Source organism: Emydura macquarii, unplaced genomic scaffold (assembly GCF_026122565.2).
Source record: "Emydura macquarii macquarii isolate MOO-44397 ecotype Brisbane River unplaced genomic scaffold, CSIRO-AGI_Emac_v2 contig_383, whole genome shotgun sequence".
Lineage (NCBI taxonomy): Eukaryota > Metazoa > Chordata > Testudines > Chelidae > Emydura > Emydura macquarii.
Genome location: NW_027130520.1, coordinates 2,552,003 through 2,573,364, shown reverse-complemented (window position 1 = coordinate 2,573,364; position 21,362 = coordinate 2,552,003). Strand labels below are relative to the sequence as shown.

Here is a 21,362-nt window from a genome sequence, read left to right as displayed (position 1 = left end):
TCCTCCAGATCATTCATGAAAATTCTAAGACAGACCAGGGCTGACACCAATCTCTGATGTGGGCACTGCTTTGGAAGCAACTAGTAATACCATTGAGAAGAATCTCATATGCTAAAAAGAGGAATGGAATTAAGGAGTTTGTATCTTAATTGATACCATTGTAATTGCATGAACTATGTTGTCATTAGTAAACATATTTAAAAGGACAATCATATTTATAGGGGTTATTTTAAGAAAAAAACACATTGCTTATCATACTGCCTTGGACACATGAAGATACATTTCTATGCCATGGTTATATTGAGCAAATATTGTTTTCCCTATCACTTGAAACAAATAAAGCCAATGTCAATACGGTTATTAACAAGAACTTATTTATCCTTATATAACAGCACAGTGTGTTCACCATCACCAGTGATTATTAACACAATACAGGAGATAGTAGCAGCTCCTAACCAATACCATGCAAGTCCAGCACAGGATAATCAGCATATGGATCTGTCTCAGTTAAGCAACCTATTACATTTTTTAAAGCAACTTCCCAGCTAAATAGAAGACATTAAAAAATACAAAGACCATTTGCAAGTGTTGCCAAGTAGAAATTTTAAATGTAGGTCATGTTTTGGACTTACACCTTAGCTGTAGCACTTAAAAAAACCCACTTACCAGGTACCACTTTCAAATTTGTAGTTCACTCTTTCTGGATCTGCAAACCTGTGATCTATGAAACAACAAAAATTATTTCTCTCCCCAACATTCTAGAGTAATAAAGGAAAAAGCCAACCTAAGTTTACTACAGTTGCTTACTGTACACTTCGGAAATTAGTGTTAAGATAATATTCCCCATATCTTCCACTTGAGAAGCTCCAAAACGCCATGCTGGACTGCTCTTTTCAAGATTTAAATCTGTAAGTTGGAGTTAAGTCAACAGTCATTGAGTAAATGAGTTTATAACTGAATAGAGAATTCCCACCACCACCACACACACAGGCCAACAAGCCTTCATGGTATCTCTGATAAAATATTAATTGCAAATTGACTAAGTCTGTATTCTTGTTCATGATTTAGTTGTCTTCAAAGCTTAAACACTCTCCCCCAACCACTGTCACCTACAGGAATATGTGATTCCTTCAGGAAGCATTTGGTGACAGTGGAGATGCTAAAAGAGTTCCCATAACAACTGTCAGGTATTTGGTAGATCTTGATGAAAGTCAAAGACATTGCGCTCAGAATAAACTGGAGTGCCATCTCTTAAATCTCACCATAGTAATTGCAATGCCCTCTGTAACTGCTCCACATGGATTAAAACCTTTCTTTCTGAGGGAAGGGAAAAGGCAATTTAAAACAACGACCCGAAGCTCAAAAACTAAAGAGGTTGCTTAGTACTTCCAAATATAGATCACATGGCACCTTTCACAATTTGCTTCGTTCCTTAGATCTAGCGTATCACTCCCTACAATTCAGAAACTTAAAAAAAAAATGGCACCTCTCCAATCTTACCTACTTTCACAAAATTTAAAAAGAAATTGCTAACCCAATACTGAAGTGTAGTAAGACTAATTGTTAAGGGCATATCATCCTGGTAAAAACTGATTACCCTAACTCCTTCCATTTGGAAGGATGTGAAAATGAAAGGCGAGGATAAATCCTCTGGATGGGACGAACTGGCAGAAATGGTTTTGGATTGATATCTAGTTGGGCTTGCTTACTAGCTACCTTTTTCTCTTCGGAAAATGGTTTTAGTTTGGGTAGCAAATGCTACCGTGTTCTCACATAAATTCAACTGTATTTACTGTTATTTTTCTTCATTACATCCAGCTTATAAAATTCTTTAAAATGGATTTAATTTCCTCCAGTTGGGTAAAGATTTTTAGAAAAGGTTGGGGGAGGCAGTCCTGTTTCGGTCCCACTCGTAAGTGCTGGAACTAGGAGTGCAGGAGGTGCCCCTGGCTTGAAGTGGTTTCCATTATATACAGGGTGTACAGTTTGGTTCAATGGCTCTCAGAATCCACACTATAAACATTGTTCCAGCACCCCTGGTCCAACTTTTATAAGCTAGTTATGTTTCTTTATGTAAAGCCCTTTAGGAAATTCTTCTATCTCGTTAGCCTTATATGATGTAGGAAAAACGTATCCCTTCTCTAACAGCAGGCACAGACAATCAAGTATGTGAGCTACAGGAATTAAATTAGGCTACGTTTTCACTGCAGAATTAACTCAAATTAATGCATCTCAGCTTAGCTCAGATAAAAGCAGCTACACAGCTGATGGATGTAAAACAAAAACAAAACACACCCCTAAATGACACAGCTATGCTGACAATCTCTGGTGTTGATGCATCTATATTAATGGAAAAAAGGTTCTGTCAGTGTTGGTACCTCTGTTCAGTAAGGTGGTGATTCTACACCAACAGAAAGTACCCTGCAAAATAACACTTGAGCTGCAGAGTGATTGTGTTAGCAACATATGAGTTGTGCTCACTCAAGCTTTAGCTTATATCCCCTTGTGGTCAGCCAACCCATGTTAACAGCATCACCGCAGTTGCATTAAGGGTTTGTGCATGCAGATGGGACAAGTATGGGGCAACACTCATATTACAACCTAAGTGAACTCTGCAGTGAAGACAAGCCTTAGGAAGTGGCACAGAAATTCAGGACTTTACAAGTGTTAAGAGTATATGGTTTTGGTTGCTTGTCCATAGTTTAATTTACAAACAATGATGCAAAACTGTATTTCAAAATCTCCACATCAACTGAAGTTATGGCTCAGATGATGTGAGGCCTTAACCATTACATCTTGAAAGAAACGGAAATTTGTTAAAATAGAAAAAAAATATTCTTCATGAGTGTGGTTTTTTTATTCATTAAATTTAACTAAAATTCTCATTAAATATATTCACTTTTTCCAAACTAGCTGTATTCAATATCTTTCACTAGACTTTATTCTATCCAAGTGTCCAATTTAGAAGTTTAACGTTTTCATATATATATATATATTATTTGGGAAAAGTTTTGGTTTTTTGAATGCAGTTTGAGAGAGTCATCTTCAATATTTATTCCTTCATTCTAGAATTCCTCACTTCACCTCATTTTGTGCCATGTATCATTACCTAGTGGTACTAGACCTAACAACATTTTTTCTTATCTATACTACCATCCCTCCCCAAACAGAGAACTACCCCCCCCCCCCCCCACACACACACACACACACACACACACACACACACACACACACACACACACTAATTCTTTACACTTAAGAGTGTGAACCAGTAGATTTCCCTCCTTCCCCGCCCCCGTACACACTAGCAGCGGAAGGTGGGGGGGGGGGGGGGGGGAGAGTAAAAATGTGAGAGAGGAGGGGGAAAAAAACCTACAAAAAATTCAAAGTGACTTTTTTAGTTGAAGCAAACATTGTTTTAGGAAATGTTCCAAACGCCGACACAACCGTGGTCACCAAACGTTCAGACACAAGGAATCAGTTTAGCCAATTTACAATTTTTGCTGCTTCTTACCTAGGAGAAGTTTTTTTTTTTTTGCAAGGCTGGGTAAGAAAGAAATGGACCATTGTGCACATATTAAAAAGGCTGTTGGCAACTAAAAAAACTTGATCTGATAAAAAAAACCAGAGGCAGCAAAGCCCATATGATTGTTTGCACATATCAGTGATTTCCAAGGGTTGGGGGTTTTTTGTTGTTGTTGGTGGGTTTTTTTTTTTTTTTTGCGCTTCAAAAGAATGTTTTTATGTTTTGAGGAGAAGAAAGTTATAGACTTTGTGAATAGGGTTGGGGTTTTTTTTGTTTTGACATACTCTTAAAAATAAAAGGAAAGTATATTTCATGTTGTGAATTGGGCTAGTTTCTCTCAGATCAGTGTTCCTCAACCTTTTAAGTAGCAAGTATCCCCAGCTTATTAAACTTTTAATAAGTATCCCAACACTCAATTTTTCACTCTGAGAAATACAATCTTTTCCCCCTTTACCGCTGGATGACTGTATTTCTCAAAGCAGAAGAGCTCTGAGTTCTGCAGTGCTGTGTGGCTCTGGCAGATGACAAAACCCTCTGCTGTTTCTCCCCTTCTTCATCCTCCCCTTCCTCCATATAGGAGCAAAGGTCAATGCCAGTCAATCACTATGGCCTGATGGCCGTGTCACCTGGTGTTCTCCTCACACAGGCGGGAACTTGTGAGGTATGAGCAGGCTCTAATGGCCCAGAGTGGATAGCAGCGCTCCCCATGGCCATCCCTACAGGGGTGCGGGCCTCGGGCAAATCACACTGTGTAGGCCCCTCTTGACATGTAAAATCTGTTTAAATCTGGGGCTGTCAGCTAGAGCAATGAAATTGACAAGTAAGCCTGCAGGTAGAACCCGGGCAAGCCGCTGGGCTTTCTGCCTGGCTTTCTGGGCACCAGGCTTTGAGCTGAGGAGGAGGGCTGCCACATGGGCAATATAGGCTGACAGCTTCACAACAGAGCTATATCAATAGAACAGGTACTTTCTTCAAGGTATTATATGGGTTACCCTTCAACATATATTCCTCATTAAGATAGTGGGAGGAGGACTAAGCCCAGAAGGAAGCAAGACAGCTATTCTCGCTCCAAAATTATATCCTCTATTTCCTTGCCATTTAATGGCGTCTGCACGCCTGATCTTGAGGGAAAGGAGGATAAGTCTTCTGGAGACTGACCTAGGAATAGTCATGCAAGCTTTATTCATTCCACCCTCAAGGCATTCACAACAGTGAAAACTGGCTTGGCAAGCTTTACAAAGCAAGAAGTGCAGTGAATTAGGGAGGTACAGAAGTACAAAATGAACACTCCCTGGCCTTCTGTATATTTTCTGATAAACCATGACTCCTTTCGTAGCAGGAATGTGCTTGTTTCTCCCGTGGCTTTTCTGTAGAGTTGATTTTCTTGTTATTGTCACATAGCATGAGCCAAGAGTGAAAGTAAAGAAAACAAGATTTGCCACAAACGTGAACATGAAAAAAGTGCTTGATTCCATAATAAAGTAAGCAGAAACCTTTCATCAGAAAGAAGATTCCTAGTTAGTGTCAGTTCTTCCTCAATTCCCTTAATTGGAGATGGCACCTTTTAGAACACTATTTCCCTTCCTTTGCATTCCAGCAGCCATTTACTTTTTTAGAAAGCACTACTTATGATTTCCACTGAGGGTGTGGGTGATTTCCACTGAGTGCGCTTTTGCAGGATGAACTGGAATTCTTGAAACAGGAATCCCTTTCTTACGATAGGCTAAAGGTAGTTTATAACCCATTTGATCAGCTAAAATGTCCTTTAAAAGCAAAATAAGCTAGCCAATTATTCATTCAGTTTAATATCTCTGTACTCTTTTTACAGCAAGAGGATGCCTCCCTGGCATAAAATACATGATCAAGCACCGTAACATGCAGTTCTTTAACCTTCTGTGCCATGGGGTTACTAACTGTTAGTTGAAAAGACAGAACACGCACACACAAACTTCCCCACTCAGAGATGTGCAATACAGTCCACACACACAAAGCTAGATTGTCCATTATCCTGTACCTTGTGCAGTCATTTACACCATAGTTTCTCAACCTGTGGTACGCGTACCCCTCGGGGTATGCAAGGCACAGGCAAGGGGTACGCAGAGAAAAACCCAGTGAAGGGAGGCAAGTGGCAACTTCTGGAGAAGCCAAGTGGCAGCCGCCTGCTTCCTGTCCAGTCCCAGCTGGGAGGCAGGCAGCCCACACAGTGTGATTTGCCCCAGGCCCGCACTCCCCCTAGGGATGGCCATGGGGAACACTGCTATCCACTCTGGTGGGCCGTTTGTGCCTGCTCATACCTCACAAGTTCTCACCTGTGTGAGGAGAACACCACGTGACCCCACCATCAGGTCATAGTGATTGGTTGGCATGGTCCTTTGCTCCTATGTGGAGAAAGGGGAGGAGGAAGGAGGGGAGGCAGGGGGGGTTGTGATCTGTCACAGAACTCTCCTTTACAAGAAATACAGTCATCCAGCAGTAAAGGGGAAAAAGATTGTATTTCCCAGAGTGGAAAATTGAGTGTTGGGTACGTATTACAATTTTCAGAAGTTAGGGGGTACTTGCTACTTAAAAGGTTGAGAAACACTGATTTACACTAGACAGAGTGAATGCATAAAGTTACCATTCTGATTTGGTAGCATTTTATATAGTAATACTTCACTCCTATCAAAAAACCTTTGCTCAATAGATGTCAAATCTCCTCTCAAAGAAGATAATTATCCCCATTTTACTGAGGCATGGAAAGCAAAATGACTTGCTCAGAGTCACACATCAGGCCAGTGCAGAGCCAGGAATAGAACCCACATCTCCTGAGGCCTAAGCACATTGTCTGTCTGTTAGCCCATACTGTCTCCCTACTTTGCAGTCAGCATAGAAGGTACAAGGCAATGGAGAATTTAGCTTAGTGTATTTTCCTGACATACATTCAACTGTCTCACATTAGATTCAGACCCCATGCCTCCTCCATATACCAAACAGAAGATATTGGATTGCTTTAAGAGCAGAAGGACTGGGGACATTCTGTAGGAGTATGCAATGTTTTTGAAGTTTCATTTCAAGTGACTTCACACTCTTCAGGTCTGGCTTTTCCTTGAAATGACTATTTTAAGTTTGAGTTACCTTTAATTCAGAGTCTGCCTACCTTTTCTACAAAATTTGCACATTTGAAAGGAAGTACCTAATAATTTTTTACCAATTAAACTGTCCCTTTTCACTGGGAATGAGAACTGAGAAGTAGCCTAACCATTTATTGTAAATATTTTGCACATCATTACAGACCACCAATTAATGCTACTGGTGTCATAAGTAAGCAAGCTACTTTGTATTTTCCAACATTACAAAATGATCATCTGCTAGACATTTTTACCAGTTTCTACCACTGGTAGAAGAATACAGAAATACCATCCCAGTCTGACAAAAACTGGCAGACTATGAAACAAGACACACTAACCATAATTAAAGGAGTCATAAGCACACACACAAAAAAAAAGCTACCATGAGAACAAAATCCATTCCCCAACCAAACCAAGAACATATAAAAGAGACAGTGAATATTTTAGCCATTTCAAAGAAACAGAATGGGTTTACAAAGAAGTTGCCAGTACAAACAAAACTACAAGTTAGACAAAAATTAGGAACCAGGAAGACAACAAAAAGCCCAAACAAAACAAAGCACTAAAATTACATGTTTACAGGGAGGTGTGCAATTAACTAGTCTATCCAGTTCATAACTCAGATCTACAATAGGGCGTTTTGTTGAAACTCCACTTGTGATAGCAGCAATGGGAACTACAATAAAGGCCTTGTCTACACTGGCAGTTGCATGTAGTGTATGTGTAGCTACCTGCTGCTGTGAAAAGCCGGCTACATCCACACAATGGTGTACAGCTACACGCAACAGTGGAGAAAGGCTCTGGTGGGGATGGAGGGCAGCAGGGGAAGGCTCTGATAACTTCTTGCTGCTGGAACCTTCCCCACAGCCTCACCTCTGCCAGGGCTTTTCACTGGGACGGGAAAAGACCTTATCAGCGGGACACTACATTGCTAAAAATACCAGTGTAGGTGGGGGATGCACTGTTTGGGTACGTAGAGAGACATGTAGAGTATCTACCTGGAGGTTCTGGTGTCTCTCTACTCCCTTAAGTGCCTCCTTGTCTACACGGATATTTATACCCATGCTAGGGGGAACTACAGCATATATACTCTACACACTGCCATTAAGTGTAGACATTGCCTGAAGCTTATTCTATGGCTGTCACTGGAGTTCTAAGCACCATGCCATCCAACCCCACTCAGAGTGGGTCTCAATGTCATTTAGAGACCAATGGCCATGGAAATCTTTTGGTCAAATTCTCAGCATAAGATTCATCATTGCCCTCCCAATACCAAGAATGTCATTTGTCGTGGTCAGTACGATACCATTTGGATCTCTGAACCTTTGCCTCTCCTGGGGTTGGTCAGAATCTTTGCTACCCAGAGATAAATGGAAATAAAGCATCTCTCACCAGTGCAGTCTCTTTCAAGCTCTTTGTACAAAAGACAAATAATTTATTGTTCAGGGGTACGGTGATAAATCAGCTTTAGACTGAAAGCTCTTTGAAGCAGGGACTTCTCTTGTGTTTTCTAAGAAGTCCCTAGCATGTTCGCAAACAATAATAAAAAGACACTATTACCTTACTCCTGGATTATATAGGAAAGCCTAACAAATGGCATAGCTATATTGTATATTAACAAATCTACACACACTTGTTTGCTTTAGGGTAGTGAGATAAATAAGACTTCTCTCTCGCTTACGGAAAAATTACTTACACTGCTCTGACACCTGAAGATACTTTCAAGCTTTAGATTCCACAGTTAAAACATTCACATAACAGCAATCACTTTATGCACTGTTGCTACATAGTCAAGTGCAAAAAGCTGCAGTTATTTTCTATTTCTATTTAGGCTGTACTATCTCAGATGTCACTGTGTTGCAGATGCCAGTTTTAACAGTAACCACTGTACATGTACAACAGGTGTTTATATGTGGAGTGTAACCTAGTCCCACTGTTTCTCACCAATATTTGTTTTAGCTTTGAAAATGGAGAAGAGTATTTTGATTTCATACCCGTCCTGGCCAGCAGTCTTCGCAGGCTCCCTTTGGTGGTGTCATTCAAGGAGCCAAGTGTTTTCTGCTTCTGGGTTACAATCGGGAACGTGTGCAAGCCTAAGAGACAAGACGCTAGCCACCAGGGAAGCAGGAGGAAGATTCTAGCCATACATTTATGGAGGTCAGTTTCAGCTGATATGGATTATACCCAGTGCAGACAGATAATAATGTAGCTGAGATGTTTGGTTTGTGGGAGGGTTTTTTTGTTTGTTTTGTTTTGTTTTTAAGAGCCATATTTAACTGGGTTACTAGCTGCTTGAGGATAGTTTCTGAAAGCCATTTTAGCCATAGTATGCCCTCTCCACACCAGTGAAGGAGGGAAGACAGCAAAGAGACAGGTTTCCTCATGTAGCTACATGTTATAGGGTGTACTGTGTAAAGTTTACATGAAGCATCATGTGTCTGGATCTCTCGGGTATTGAAGCAACCCCATCCAATATTCAAACATTGAATACCATAATCGCTTCAGAAATAAATGTTCCAGAATTTAAATTGATCTCCCACAACATCCCTGATCATCTAATATCTGCCAAACAAGGATGAAGAAAATGCTATGAAAATGGAAGTATTTTAAGTGCGTTCCGTTACTGTGCAAATTTTTTATCAGTGTTTCCCTTCAAATATTTTAGTAACTAGGGGTCAAGGTTTATCAAAAGTTGACACTAAGTAAGGCATTAAGGAAGTCATTGCTAATATGGCAAAATTCAGAAGATAAAAAAACAAACTTCCGTTTCAAAGTCTCCTACAGACGGTTTAATGCTTTTGCAAAGTACTACACATTTTTGCATGACTACCAGAGATAGTAGCATCTTTAGTAGGACACCCATTAATGACTCAACTTTGTTTACTAAACTATAATACTATTTCTAAACAAGAATTATGAACACTCCTATGACCCTTGGCTGTGTTTCTAGAAGTATGAGGCTACCATTATAATTCAAGCTATGATTTTTTAGAAAGGATACATTCAGTCATGGCAGCAACATCTAGTTTGTCAACGTCAGACGAGTCAGGGCAACACTTCTTGAACTCCTTCCGCAAGTCAAAAAAGGAGTAGAAGCATTCTGGCAGTAAGATATTCTGTAATAGGACACAAGACTTATTGTAAACTAAGGTGTATTCAGTCTATGTTCTCTTGTTTCCACACTTCGCAACCAAACAGTTAAGTAAAATTAGCTACACTCACCTGAGTATATTATAAGCAAATGTTTTTACAGGGCTCTTTTCTCAGTGACTTAAATATTGCTTTTTTTTTTTTTTTACTCAACAGGTCTGTTCCCTCAGTATAATCAGGGATATTTCCTTCCTTTACTGACAAAAGGAAAGGTTTTTGCTACTTTTTTAAATTACTATTACTAATACTGTGGATTCAATACAGCTGAGAGAGAGCAAATAGATATTATTACAACACCACACCTAACAGTTCTTGGTTCCAATTTTCATTAGTTGGCCCTGTCAAAGACAGAGGGGTCACAGCTCGATCTACAGAGCCCAAGCAAACTTTGCAGGAGTTGCAGAAGACATTTTATTTTATAGACTGAGCATATTCAACAAGTCATAGATTCCATTTTCAGAGTATAATCACACTTCAAATATTTGTTTTAGCTATTTTGTAATATAAATGTTATGTGGTATAAAGGTTTTGTCAGCATGTGTTTGTGATGAGATGCATTACTAATGAGCAGCAAAGCCAAGAGTGAGTTATACAGCTAATCTCACATAAGTACCAATAAAAGCCATTATGCTCCATCAGTATGTCAAATCACTTAAACTCAAATAGCTTTGTTTAATTCTTCATCCTATGGTATGAGGGCAGGCTCCCTTGGTACCACAAATCCAACTGCACAAAAGTAAAGAAAATGAATGCAGGATAACCTCTAAAAGTAACCTACAGCATCTATTTAATACATATAGGTATCATGGTTTTAACATCTTCCATCTCAGAACCTTCCAGGAATGAGTGAATGCTGTATATCCCACTGCAACCCTTTTTCCTAACTGTGTAAGTCTATCAAGGTTAGCAATGAGGGTGGCCCGGGAAGGGGAAGTCAGATGCCTGAAACCAGTGCATGACTGTTAATATTGCTAATCCTTCTACTTCAGGCAAATTTTATTTTATTATACTTTTTGGGTATGGGGAGAAATTTCACATTTGAGGGAAGAGGAAACTTTTTTTTAAATACAGGAGGTTGATTAAAAAAGGCAGCTACTTAGAGGTTTGGAAAGTCTGAAGTCATCTTAAAGGAGATTGATTAGTAACAGGCAGAACACAAATGGCTTGTCTCACAGGTACATGATAAAGGTTATTGTGTGGATAGCGTCACCAATTATATATTTAAAACAACATGAGAGATTAAAAAAGAATGGGGTGGAATGGTATTTGGAATACAATTTAGGTTGTACTGTGTTGACCGTGATTTTTTTTTTAAAGCAATACAACTACCTAATAATAAAGGAGTGGCTTTTCTGTATCTGTGATGATTGATTCATTCCAAATTCCAAAATATTGTTTTGCCAATCTGAAAAAATTAACACTGCTTCATCTTAACGGGAATAAAATGTATCTAAAGGATCGTATCTGCACTGATATGGTGTTTGGCAGAAATACAGAAGTGAAGGGTTGAGTTGGGGGAGAAGATGAATATTTGTAATATTTATTTTAAAGTTTATTGAAAGCTATTAAGTTCTGGAACAGGAAATGTCTTTAATTAATATGGAATAGTGTCCACATGTAAAAGTCCTTATTTGTATTTGGATGAAAAGTCAGTTTCCCCTACAGCTATAAGCATCCATGTTTTGTTCAGCTGTTCATGGGGTAATGCTTGATTTCCAAAAGTCAACAAAACAAGGTCCTTGCACCCACAATTTAGTGGCCAATTAGTGTCTTGTGATATTGTGTGTGGGATGTCAGGATGTACTGGTGGGGAAGGGGAGGTGCTGTTGGAAGGATTTTAGACACTAAGGGCTGATCAACATTACAGACTTTTGTCAAAAGTCAGCTTTTGTCAACAAAACAGTGGAGGTGTAAACACTGAAATACTCCACCCACCACCGTAACTCCCCTGTTATGCAGACATAATAAAGCCTCCTCAACAAGAGGTGTTGGGCTTCTGTCAGTGTAGATGCTGCATTCCTTACATCCACTGTTGGCTCTCATTCTTGTCAATTTCACAGTTCCAGTGGCTGCCCCCTGAGCTCCTGGAGAGCTGAATGGCTGGTAGTGAGGTGAGATGCCCCAGTGGTGAGAAGCTCCAGGTGGCTTTCCCTAGCTTCTCCTGGGAGGCTTCTCCTGGCAGGTAGAAGCCCCAGGCAGTTTCCCCGGGCTACTGGTGGGGGAAGGGGTGCGGTAAGCAGCTCACCAGGAGCCTGTGGGGCAGCCGGGCTCCTGGCAGAGAGCTGCCAGCAGAGCTGAGAAACCCATCTCTCAGCTCCCCACACTGCCCGTTAGATCAGTGGAAGTGCACCTGGTGAGGATGCACACCATCGACCTAAGGAGGGTAGTGTGGACATCAACCACTGCAGTAATTAATGTGGTGTCTGTAAATCAATCTAACAAAGCTCAGCTTACATTGGTAGTGTAGACAAGGCCTAAGAAGTTGGTTTTGGAATATTGATAGGTGTGTTTATGATGCAAATTCCATTCATTTTTAGAAATGTTGCATTTAAGTGCAAGACCAGCACAGATGTTAGAATGTTGTATTTTTGTACCAACCTCACCAACAAGGTAGGGCAGGAAGAGCCCCATACCAAGGATTTTTTTTAATCATCATCTAAGCATACATGACTGCTATAGCCAGAGTAGCTGCATTTTCCTCTATTATGGAAGTCATGAACTGCAGGATCTTTTTTCTTTTAATTGCAACATACTTTTTAAACTGCTACTCTGGCTCTCATATTAAAATGTAAAAAACTGACTAATTCCATAAAACGTCTCTCCACCTCCACCCCCTGAAACTCTTATGCAGATAATCAAAACTTCAGTATTTCCCAGTTATGGTTTCATGACACTTCAGTTCCCTTCACCCCACACCAACCTCTATTCTTAATCATGCTGTATAATCTGAAGCTGCCTATGTCATAGCAACTACTTTGAAAGTCAGGAACTGTTAAAGTGGCTCAAATTGGACATCCAAAACTGAGGCACTCAAAAGCAGCGAATGGATTTTTCAAATGTTTGTTTTAGTTTACATTTAGGATTTAATCTCAACACTTTGTTACACACAAGGAAACTACTAAATGTCAGTGGGTTGTCTGTTTGGTTTAATCTATAACCAGATTTTAAAGCAGATTTCAAATTACCAGCTATTTGTATTGAAATAGCAACTGAAGACCCTGATTAGTATGGCTTTCACATTGTTCTAGACACTCTACAAATACATACAAAAGAGTCTGTTTCCCCCTCCCCCCCAAAAAAAACAAAACAAAAAAAATATTATAAACTAAGATGACAAAGGAATTTTTAAAGATTCTGTATTTTTTATATGTATATCATCTAATTGCATGGAGGATGAACTGTATAAAATAGGTACATTGTACAGCAGTTAGAGACAATTCTATCATATGGAGAGAAGACTATATAGTTATTAAAATGTGATTTTTCTTCATTTTTAGAATACAGAATACAGACAGTTTGAAGTGATTCATAATACAGGAGCAGTCTCTGTTTGTTAAACGCAATTAACTGACTTTTTGGAGTGTTAAAAACCAAATAGTAGCAGCAAGTATTATATTAACAACAAATAATTTGATCTCAGTCTGGTATTAGCAGTAATATTTTCTGTTTTACTACCACCACGCTTTCAACCGTTTAAAGAAACAGGATACTGAAGAGAATGAAATGCATGGTTCAAAAACATCAGTGAAAAAGACTGGAACAAATCTGTAGCACGATTCTTAGAACACTGTTAGTTCCTAACTGTACTGAAACACAGAACTGTGCTTTAATTCACTGAAGGGACAATCATATTATAACTGAGGTCCATCCATACCATTGCAATTCTGTTGGCAATAGAGAAGTCAGGTAGGGACTGGCAAGTCTATTAGTCATTTGGTAATTTTGGAAATACATCATATAGAAAATTTGAGGCAGACAATGACTAGAGACATGGTCTCAGACCAGTTTTTGGCTCTTTACAAATACAGGCAAGTACCACTATCAGCGGGCAAGCTGAATATGTAAATACTGAGCACTCATCTTTAGATCTGCAGCTTTCAAAGTTTCAAAACAGCATGTACAACAGTGATGTCAAGTATTTTGTGAAAAAGTTATGATTTTAACAAGTCCTACAAGTCAGTTCCTATATTAACCCATTATAGCAACCTAAGGACTTTTGTACATGGGAAATACTAGTCTAGATAGAGTGTGAATTTACACTGTTGTAATTAAACTGGTATGACTCCCCATATGGACACTTATTCTGGTACAAGAGGGCTTTTTCTGTTTTAGCTTAAACGACTTCCAAAGTGCATAAACTAAAAGGAGAAAAAGCCTTATTATACTGGAGTAAGAGCATCCACATGAGGAGTTGTACAGCAGATTAACTAAACCATTATAACTGGAAAATTCTCCTGTGTAGACAATACCTAAGAGTTGAATAAGCTTCCTGATGAATGAGAGATGTGTCTAATATGAATATGCTGAAGTAGACTCAGATTGGGCATCACAAAGCAAAAAGAAGCTGATCAATTCTGCATTAAAACCCAAACCACCACAGAGGATCAATCTCAAGGAATATCTAATGAGCTGCAATCACCTTACCTTTTTGGAAGCTTCAGGATGCAGAAGCTGTCTGATGTGAAGCTGTCCATCAGTACAGAGACAGAAAGAAGTACCTACACCTATATTCAGTTCATTGCTCACAGACTGGTTAAACTGCAAGTTGAAAAAATAGACACATAACATAGTACAAATGTATGAACTGCTGCACTTTGTTATAAAAAAATCCAGTGTAACTTTCAGATCATTACAACTTGTTGAACGTTAAAAGGGTGTTCAGTTCCATATAATGTGCAATAGGAATGAGGGCACATTCCTATGCTTTATTTAGGCACCTAAATACTTGGGGCTAATGTTCAAAGCTGCTGAGCCACCACAAATCCCACTGGCGTTAATGGGAACTACATGTGCCCAGCACCTTTGAAAGTCACCCCAGAGTATTTAGGTGCCTCAATACCACATCACAAGCCTAACTTGAGCACCCTGTTTGAACATTTCTGCTAAAGTCTTTAGTCTAAAGCTCTTGGCAGAAGCTGAGAGTTGGAGAAGTTAATGAGGTGCACAGCTCTTCTTGGTAGGGTGAGCCGCATTGCAGCAATGAATTATGAGGCCTCCTGGTTAATAGGAAAGCACATCCCTGTACTCTGTGGGGAGAAGATTGGCCACACTGGCAGCCTGTCTCTACCCCAGGCTCAGGTGGGGAGTTTTAATAAGTTTAATAAAGAAATTCAAGGGGAGAACTAAAACCAAGGAACTGTCAATGAAGGGGCGCTAGGAGAGCCACGGCTAGGTCACGCCGAACTTAACCTGCGGCCACTGCTGTTACCCCAGTCCGGAAAGGGGAAGAGAACAAGGCAGGTTCAGGGGTTCCCAGGAGCCCCCCAGAGGTGCCCGCCTCTCCCAATGCGCTCAGCAGCCGCCGGGCTCGCTAGGGCCATGTGCGTTTAGATCCCGCTGCCGCTTTCCAGAGGCTGCGGCGGCCCTGCCCAGCCCGTCTCCCATCTAAACCGTCTGCCTTAGACCCAATCCAGAGCGAAACCCTCCCCGGTTCCACAGAGAGCTGTGCAAGTGCGGCCCCCTCCAAGGAGTTTCCGTCTGTCCCAGAAGGAGTGGGGCGTGACCCCGCGGGCTGCGTGCACACAGCCCCCGGAGTTGAAGTGTCTAACTCGGAGGCTAGACCCCCTGGAGCGGGGCCTGAGACGGCCGCTGGAAAGCAGAGGTGCGGGGTAGACGGGGGTCGGTCACCTGTCGCAGGGCTTGTTCCAGCTGCGGGGCTCGCGCCAGGCTCGCCACTTCGAGCTTGGTGGTTTCTTTGCATTCGCCGGTCAGCTCCAAGTGCTCGGGTCGGACCAGCGCTTCGTGCAGGCTGCCCACCTCCGGAGGAAGGAAGAGCGAAGTCAGCGCTCTCCGCTCCTCCGAGCGCCCGGGGAGAAAGCCGCGGAGGGCGGGTGTGAATCCGGGCTTGCCACCCCCAGCCCAGCTTGCAGGGCGGCTGCTCCGCGGAGGCCCCGGGGAAAAGCCGGCGTGGGAGCGCCAGAGGGCTTGGTGGAGGCGGTTTCGTCGCTCGGACACAGCCCCTGTCACGGAGGAGCGGTCTGAGGCTGTCGCCGGACTCCCTCTGCGCTTCTGGCCCAGGCAGCGCCTTCTCCTCCACGCTCGCAGGCTTCCCCCCACCCGAGCCGGGCCAGCACTAACTCTTAGCCCGCCCCGCCGCCGAACGCGCACGGGCAAGCCAATCCGTGCCAGCAGCCCCCCCTCCCCGAGAGTGGTGGGGGGGGGGGAAGGGAGGGGAGTCGGGGACGCACTCCGAGAAATACCTTCTTGCGCGCCAGATCCACCACTTGCCACCGCAGCTGGACCAGCTCTTTCTCGTCGGACCCCAGCTGAGCCCCCTGCGCGCCAGCCGTCGTCCCGAACAAGATGACCAGGTAGTCCAAAGACGCCGTCATGGTGCTCGCCAGGGGAGGGCACGAAACTACCCTCAGCCCTACCCGCACTTGGCCAAGCGGAGCGGAGTTCCAGCCACGCCACCCCCGAGTGTAAAGGAAGACCCCCCCTCCCCCAGCGCACACCTGCAGCCACTTAGCTCTCCCCCCACCCACCACCACGCCCCAGAGACCTGCGCAGGAGGGGAGGCGCCTGCAGCGTCCCCCCCTTTTGTAGCTGATCGCGTGGGCTGGGAACCTATTCAAAGGCAAGCGAGGGCCGCGCGCCTCGGAGGCACGCAATGGCTGCAAGCGTCGCTGTTTTGAGAGGTGGGTGTGGCTCTACCTGCCTTACCTAGTGCCCGCCCCCCACGTGGTGCAGGTAAGAGAGACACCTGACTGAGCCCGCCCATTGGCTCCTTCAGACAAGGACGTGGCAGGCAGCAGGAGGGGAAGCAGCAGCAGCAGTAGCACACGAGGAGAGGAGAGGAGAGGAGAAGGACTCCAGGGGATGAGGAGAGAGCCTAGGCAGCAAACAGCGGGAGGAAAACAGCAGCAGAGGGGCCGGGGCAGAAAGAGGGGGAGGAGGCGATGGGAGGGGGAATGAAAGAGGCGGGCGTGCCCCACTAAGGATGAGGCACCTGGGTGACGAGCAGAGGGCGGCGATGGAGGAAGCAGCAGCACGTGAGGGGCACTCACGGAGGAGCCAGGAGCACGGGCAAGGGGCAGTCGTTACCGATGGGGCGGGAGGAGAAGGCGCTTCCCAGTGACTCTGCCGAAGTTGCCGCTGAGACCAGCGCTTCTTCTGGTGCCGAAAGGAGCCGAGAGCGGGCACCCCTCGCTCCCCCTGCATGGCCATTGCAGCGGCCCGTGCACAACCCAAGAAACGTGCAAAGGGTGACGCTGCTTTGTGATCATCGCCCGGGGCCGGTCTCTCGTGGGCTTCGCGGCAAGGCGAGGGAGGGTGTTCTGGTTTGTCGGGCAGGGGACATCGCACCCATCCAGCCCACTGCAGGAAGAAGAAACTCCCCAAATCTCCGCTTTTTAAAGACGCCCAAATCCACCCTACGGAGAAAACCGGCTCTGCTGAAGCTTGGGCTGGGGGGAGGCTGGATAGGGAGTGGGGTCGGAGTGGGGAAGGTGGATTGGGGGGGGCGGGAAGAAAGAAGATAATGAAGAGCAGGCAGGTGGGTGACTTCATTCCAGGGGGCAATGGAAGGAAAACAAACAGCAGATGTGGAGCAGAAGGGTGCTACCCCCTCCCCCCCGGGATGGAAGGGAGGAGGATGGGTGGAGAGATGACCTGATTTAGCGTCTGCTGGGTGTGGGAGTTGGGAAGGGAGCCACGCATCAGGCGTTGCTGGAACTTGTTCTGTGCAGACGCGCTGCGTCTTCGGGCCCAATATTTAAGAAGGCAGTTTTCTGTTCTTCTCACGATCAGAGGAGGGAGCTTAGCAATAACAGTGAGCGCAGGTTCCCTTCATTCCCCCTCAACCTCTCCCTGACTCTTGAGCTACGTTTTATTCAAGGGCAAGAAGAAGGCAACAACCCCCGCTGAGAAGGCATCCAGCAAATCAACAACGCTGCCAGTCCGGCGGCATTGCAGAGTCCGGTTTGAGCAGCCCCGCATCTCCCAGCTGCGCGGCAGGAGTGCGGCTCGGAGGACCCAGTCTGCTATGGGACTCCTCCTGGCTCGCCTCCTGCAGCGGGCGCCTTGTTACAGCGCCGTTCACATCGGACGCCCTCTTCTGCTGGCAACCAGCCCCCTCTTGGCTAAGAGCGCGGCAGGGTGGGTGAGAGAATTGTACTCCCCCCTTAGTTGGCTGCGATGCTGAAGGGGTGGCTGGCTGGGGGCACGGGACTTGCCCAGTTGCCCTCGGGAGTGACTGACAGTGTGCCTGCAGACTGGGCTGCCCACAAACGACATCTAGGCTCCATAAAGTAGTTCAAGACCGTCAATCAAATCCTTGCGGGAGACCCTGCCCCCCCCAGGCAGCATAGGGCTGCTGTTAAGGCCTGAGAATGGAAAAAGTGCGGCCTGGGGGATCATCAGTGTAGTTGAACTCCATGTCCCCAGACAGACACGTGCACCACTGACCCAGAGACAGGGACTACTGTGAAAGGCCATTTATAAGAAAATGCCTTTGCAAACTTTTCCTAATTAGACATAGCAGATAATTATTTGTACTTCTAGAGCAATTTTCATCCAAGGATCTGAAACTGCTTTCCAATCATCCATTGATTAAACCTTCCTCCCCCTTCATACACACACACACAGGTTTTTAAAAGAGATCTGCAGACCATTTCAACCAGCACTGAAATGCAGCCATGTTGGGGGAGTGAGGGTTGTAGTTATTACACAACATTACACCACAGTTTAGGAACAGGAAGTGAAAAATATGTAAATGGAACTAATGGCTGCATTCAACTAGTGCCTTTCATTCAAGTACCTCTCCTATCATTACTTAGGTATTATACCCATTTGAAAAAATATAGAACTTGAGGGACCAAGAGATAAGGTCCCAAACTTGGCAATTTACACACTAGTAGTTCCAATGGAGCTAAGTCTCAAGCTCTCTACATATCTGCTCCCTTAAGCCAGGGTTACACTACCACTTTTGTTGATATAACTTCCCTCACTCGGGTGTGAAAAAATCCTCTCCCCCCCCCTCCAGCAACATACTTAAACCAACAGAAGCACCAGCATGGACAGTGCTATGTCTGCAGGACAGTTTCTCCTGCTGACATAGTTACCACCACTCATGGAGCATAACCTTATTTTCAGGTGCTCAGTTACCAAAAAGGGGACAGGGCATGGGCAGAGAATGGGTTTGTCTGAGGAGCCATCTCCTCAAGTGTGGTTCTCATCATGCTAATAAGGCACTAGGCTGCAGGTTCCCCTTCCTGGGTAGGCTGTTCCAAAGCCTTCTGAAGTTAATGGGAGTCTTTCCATTGACTCCAAGGGGCATTGGAGCAGACTGTTAGGCCTTGTCTACATCTAAAACTTAGGTTTGACCCAGCCATGTTGCTCAGTGGTGTCAAAAATTCACATCCCAGAGAGCTGTGGGTAAACTGACTGAAGCCCTGTGTTAGGCCACTGCATTACACAGTTTTGTCAACAAAAGTCAGCTTTTGTCAACAAAACAGTGGAGGTGTGCACACTGCAATGCTCTTCCCACTGATTTAATTCTCTTGCTATGCTGACATAATAAAAGAAAGGCATAGAGCTTTTTGCAATGCAGTTAGAGGGACGCTGTGTCAGTGTAGACACTGCGTTGGTTAGGTTGCCCTAAGTGGCCTCCAGGAGGTGTCTCTCAATGCTCATCGTGACTACTCTAGTCACCAGTTTGAACTCTGCTGCCCTGCAGCCAGGTGGACAGGCATGTCCCTCTCCCCCTTTAAAGCCCTGGGAATTTTTGAAATTCTTTTTCCTGTTTGCTCTGCAGGGACAGCTCACATAGCATCTTCCCAGCTGACAATGCCGACTCCCTGCAGCAAACACGCTCCTGCCGGGACAGTACACTGGAGTTGTTGGATCTGCTGGGTCTGTGGGGAGAGAAGGCTGTGCAATCACAGATCTGCTCTAGTCATAGGAACTTTGATACCTATGGGCAGATTGCTCATGGCATGGAGGAGAGGGGGCATGAAAGGAACCCGCATCAGTGCCATGCTAAGATCAAGGAGCTGAGGGAGGCATACCAGAAGGCAAAGGAGGCCAATCATCCATCTGGTGTGTCACCAAAGACATGCCGCTTCTACAAGGAACTGCATGCCATCCTCGGCAGCAACCCCATTTCCACCACCAAGAGTCCTATGGACTCCACCCAGGGGGGTGGAGAGGAGACTAGAGGCAGCAGTCAGCAGAGTGAACCCTGAGGACGAAGCGGTGGACGAGGAAATGGAGTTGGAAGAGGATGGGAGACAGGTGACGGTCATCCGTTGGCATGATGCGCGAGGGCCTCTTTCTAATTCCGGGGGATCTAGCCAGTCCCAGCACTCTGGCTCTGGTGCACCTGATGCAAGAGAGGGGAGCTCTGATAAGTACCCGTACTTTTACACTGCAAGGAGCCATGAGGTAGAGCTTTGTTGCTACCCCCCAGAGTAGAAGAGGGGTAGAAATAACCAGCACTAGCACTGTTTGCATCTGCTTCTCATTCCTCTGGGCAGCTAAGCAGAGGGAACCCTGTGGAAAAGTTTGTTGATGCACACTGGGATGTCCCAGGAATCCTCCACAGAGATCTCTAGGAACCTGTAGAAGGTACTCTGCAATCCTCTGCTGAAGGTTCCTTGGGTGGGCTGCTTCATTTCTTCCCCAGCAGCAGGAAATTTGCTACGCCAATCAGCAATTACTTCTGCAGCAGCACACAGGTGAGCAGCATACAGATCCACTCTGCAGCCACACGCATACAGGAGTTGCACCCTTGCACTGGTTACCCTCAGGAGTGAGATATCAGCTTCTATCACTCCCGCCTGTGGAAAACAGTGCCAATATTCAGAACAGTGTTCCTAGACACTTGTAGTGATCCCCCTCTGAACCTCTTTGTCCCATCTTGCCCCTTCCCCCCACAGGCCAAACTCATAATGGTTACAGCTCTGGCTGTGCTGTGGGCCTGCCAAGGGAAAGTGAGAAAGTGGTGTATCTAACTTATATGAATCAAGGCTGTGAGTGCACTCACAATAATGCCTATTGCTTCTTTAGCTTCTGTAGATATACCTTTGAGGGTTTCCTCCTGCACACCGGCTGAGTGGCTCTGTCCGAGAAGGAGACAAACCAGGATGAGTAAGGAAGATATGTTCAGGGAGGTGCTGCAATCATCTGATGCTGCTGATAGCCTCTCTCCATGCTCTCTGCTCACAATCAGTGAAAAACTGAGAATGGATAGCCTGGAGAGAAAACAGCAGCAGAAGCGGATGATATAGCTGCTCAAGGACCAAACCAACATGCTGAGGTTCCTGATTACATTTCAGGCAGAACATATGTGTGCTCACCTCCCCCTACAGCCCATATAGAACAGTCTTCCATGCTCTCCCCAAACATTCCTCACATGCTCC

General features: G+C 44.5%; 1 protein-coding gene and 1 long non-coding RNA gene across 4 annotated transcripts in view; one reads left to right on the top strand and one right to left on the bottom strand.

Annotated features, from left to right (window-relative positions):
* Positions 1–16,428, bottom strand: part of ESRP1 (epithelial splicing regulatory protein 1) — a 51,116-nt gene extending 34,688 nt beyond the window's left edge. For all 3 annotated transcript variants that reach the window (XM_067536690.1, XM_067536691.1, XM_067536695.1), the window contains exons 1-6: positions 16,203–16,428; positions 15,631–15,759; positions 14,428–14,541; positions 9,635–9,749; positions 808–906; positions 667–721 (exon numbers count right to left, since the gene is read on the bottom strand). In XM_067536690.1, the coding sequence (XP_067392791.1) occupies positions 667–721; positions 808–906; positions 9,635–9,749; positions 14,428–14,541; positions 15,631–15,759; positions 16,203–16,334 (644 nt within the window). In that variant the 5' untranslated portion in view covers positions 16,335–16,428. The remainder of the gene's footprint in view (positions 1–666; positions 722–807; positions 907–9,634; positions 9,750–14,427; positions 14,542–15,630; positions 15,760–16,202) is intronic.
* Positions 16,429–16,606: 178 nt separating this feature from the next.
* LOC137145155 (uncharacterized) lies at positions 16,607–18,862 on the top strand. The gene is made up of 2 exons (XR_010917584.1): positions 16,607–16,692; positions 17,840–18,862. It is a non-coding gene; the product is annotated as an uncharacterized lncRNA (long non-coding RNA).
* Positions 18,863–21,362: the final 2,500 nt, after the last annotated feature.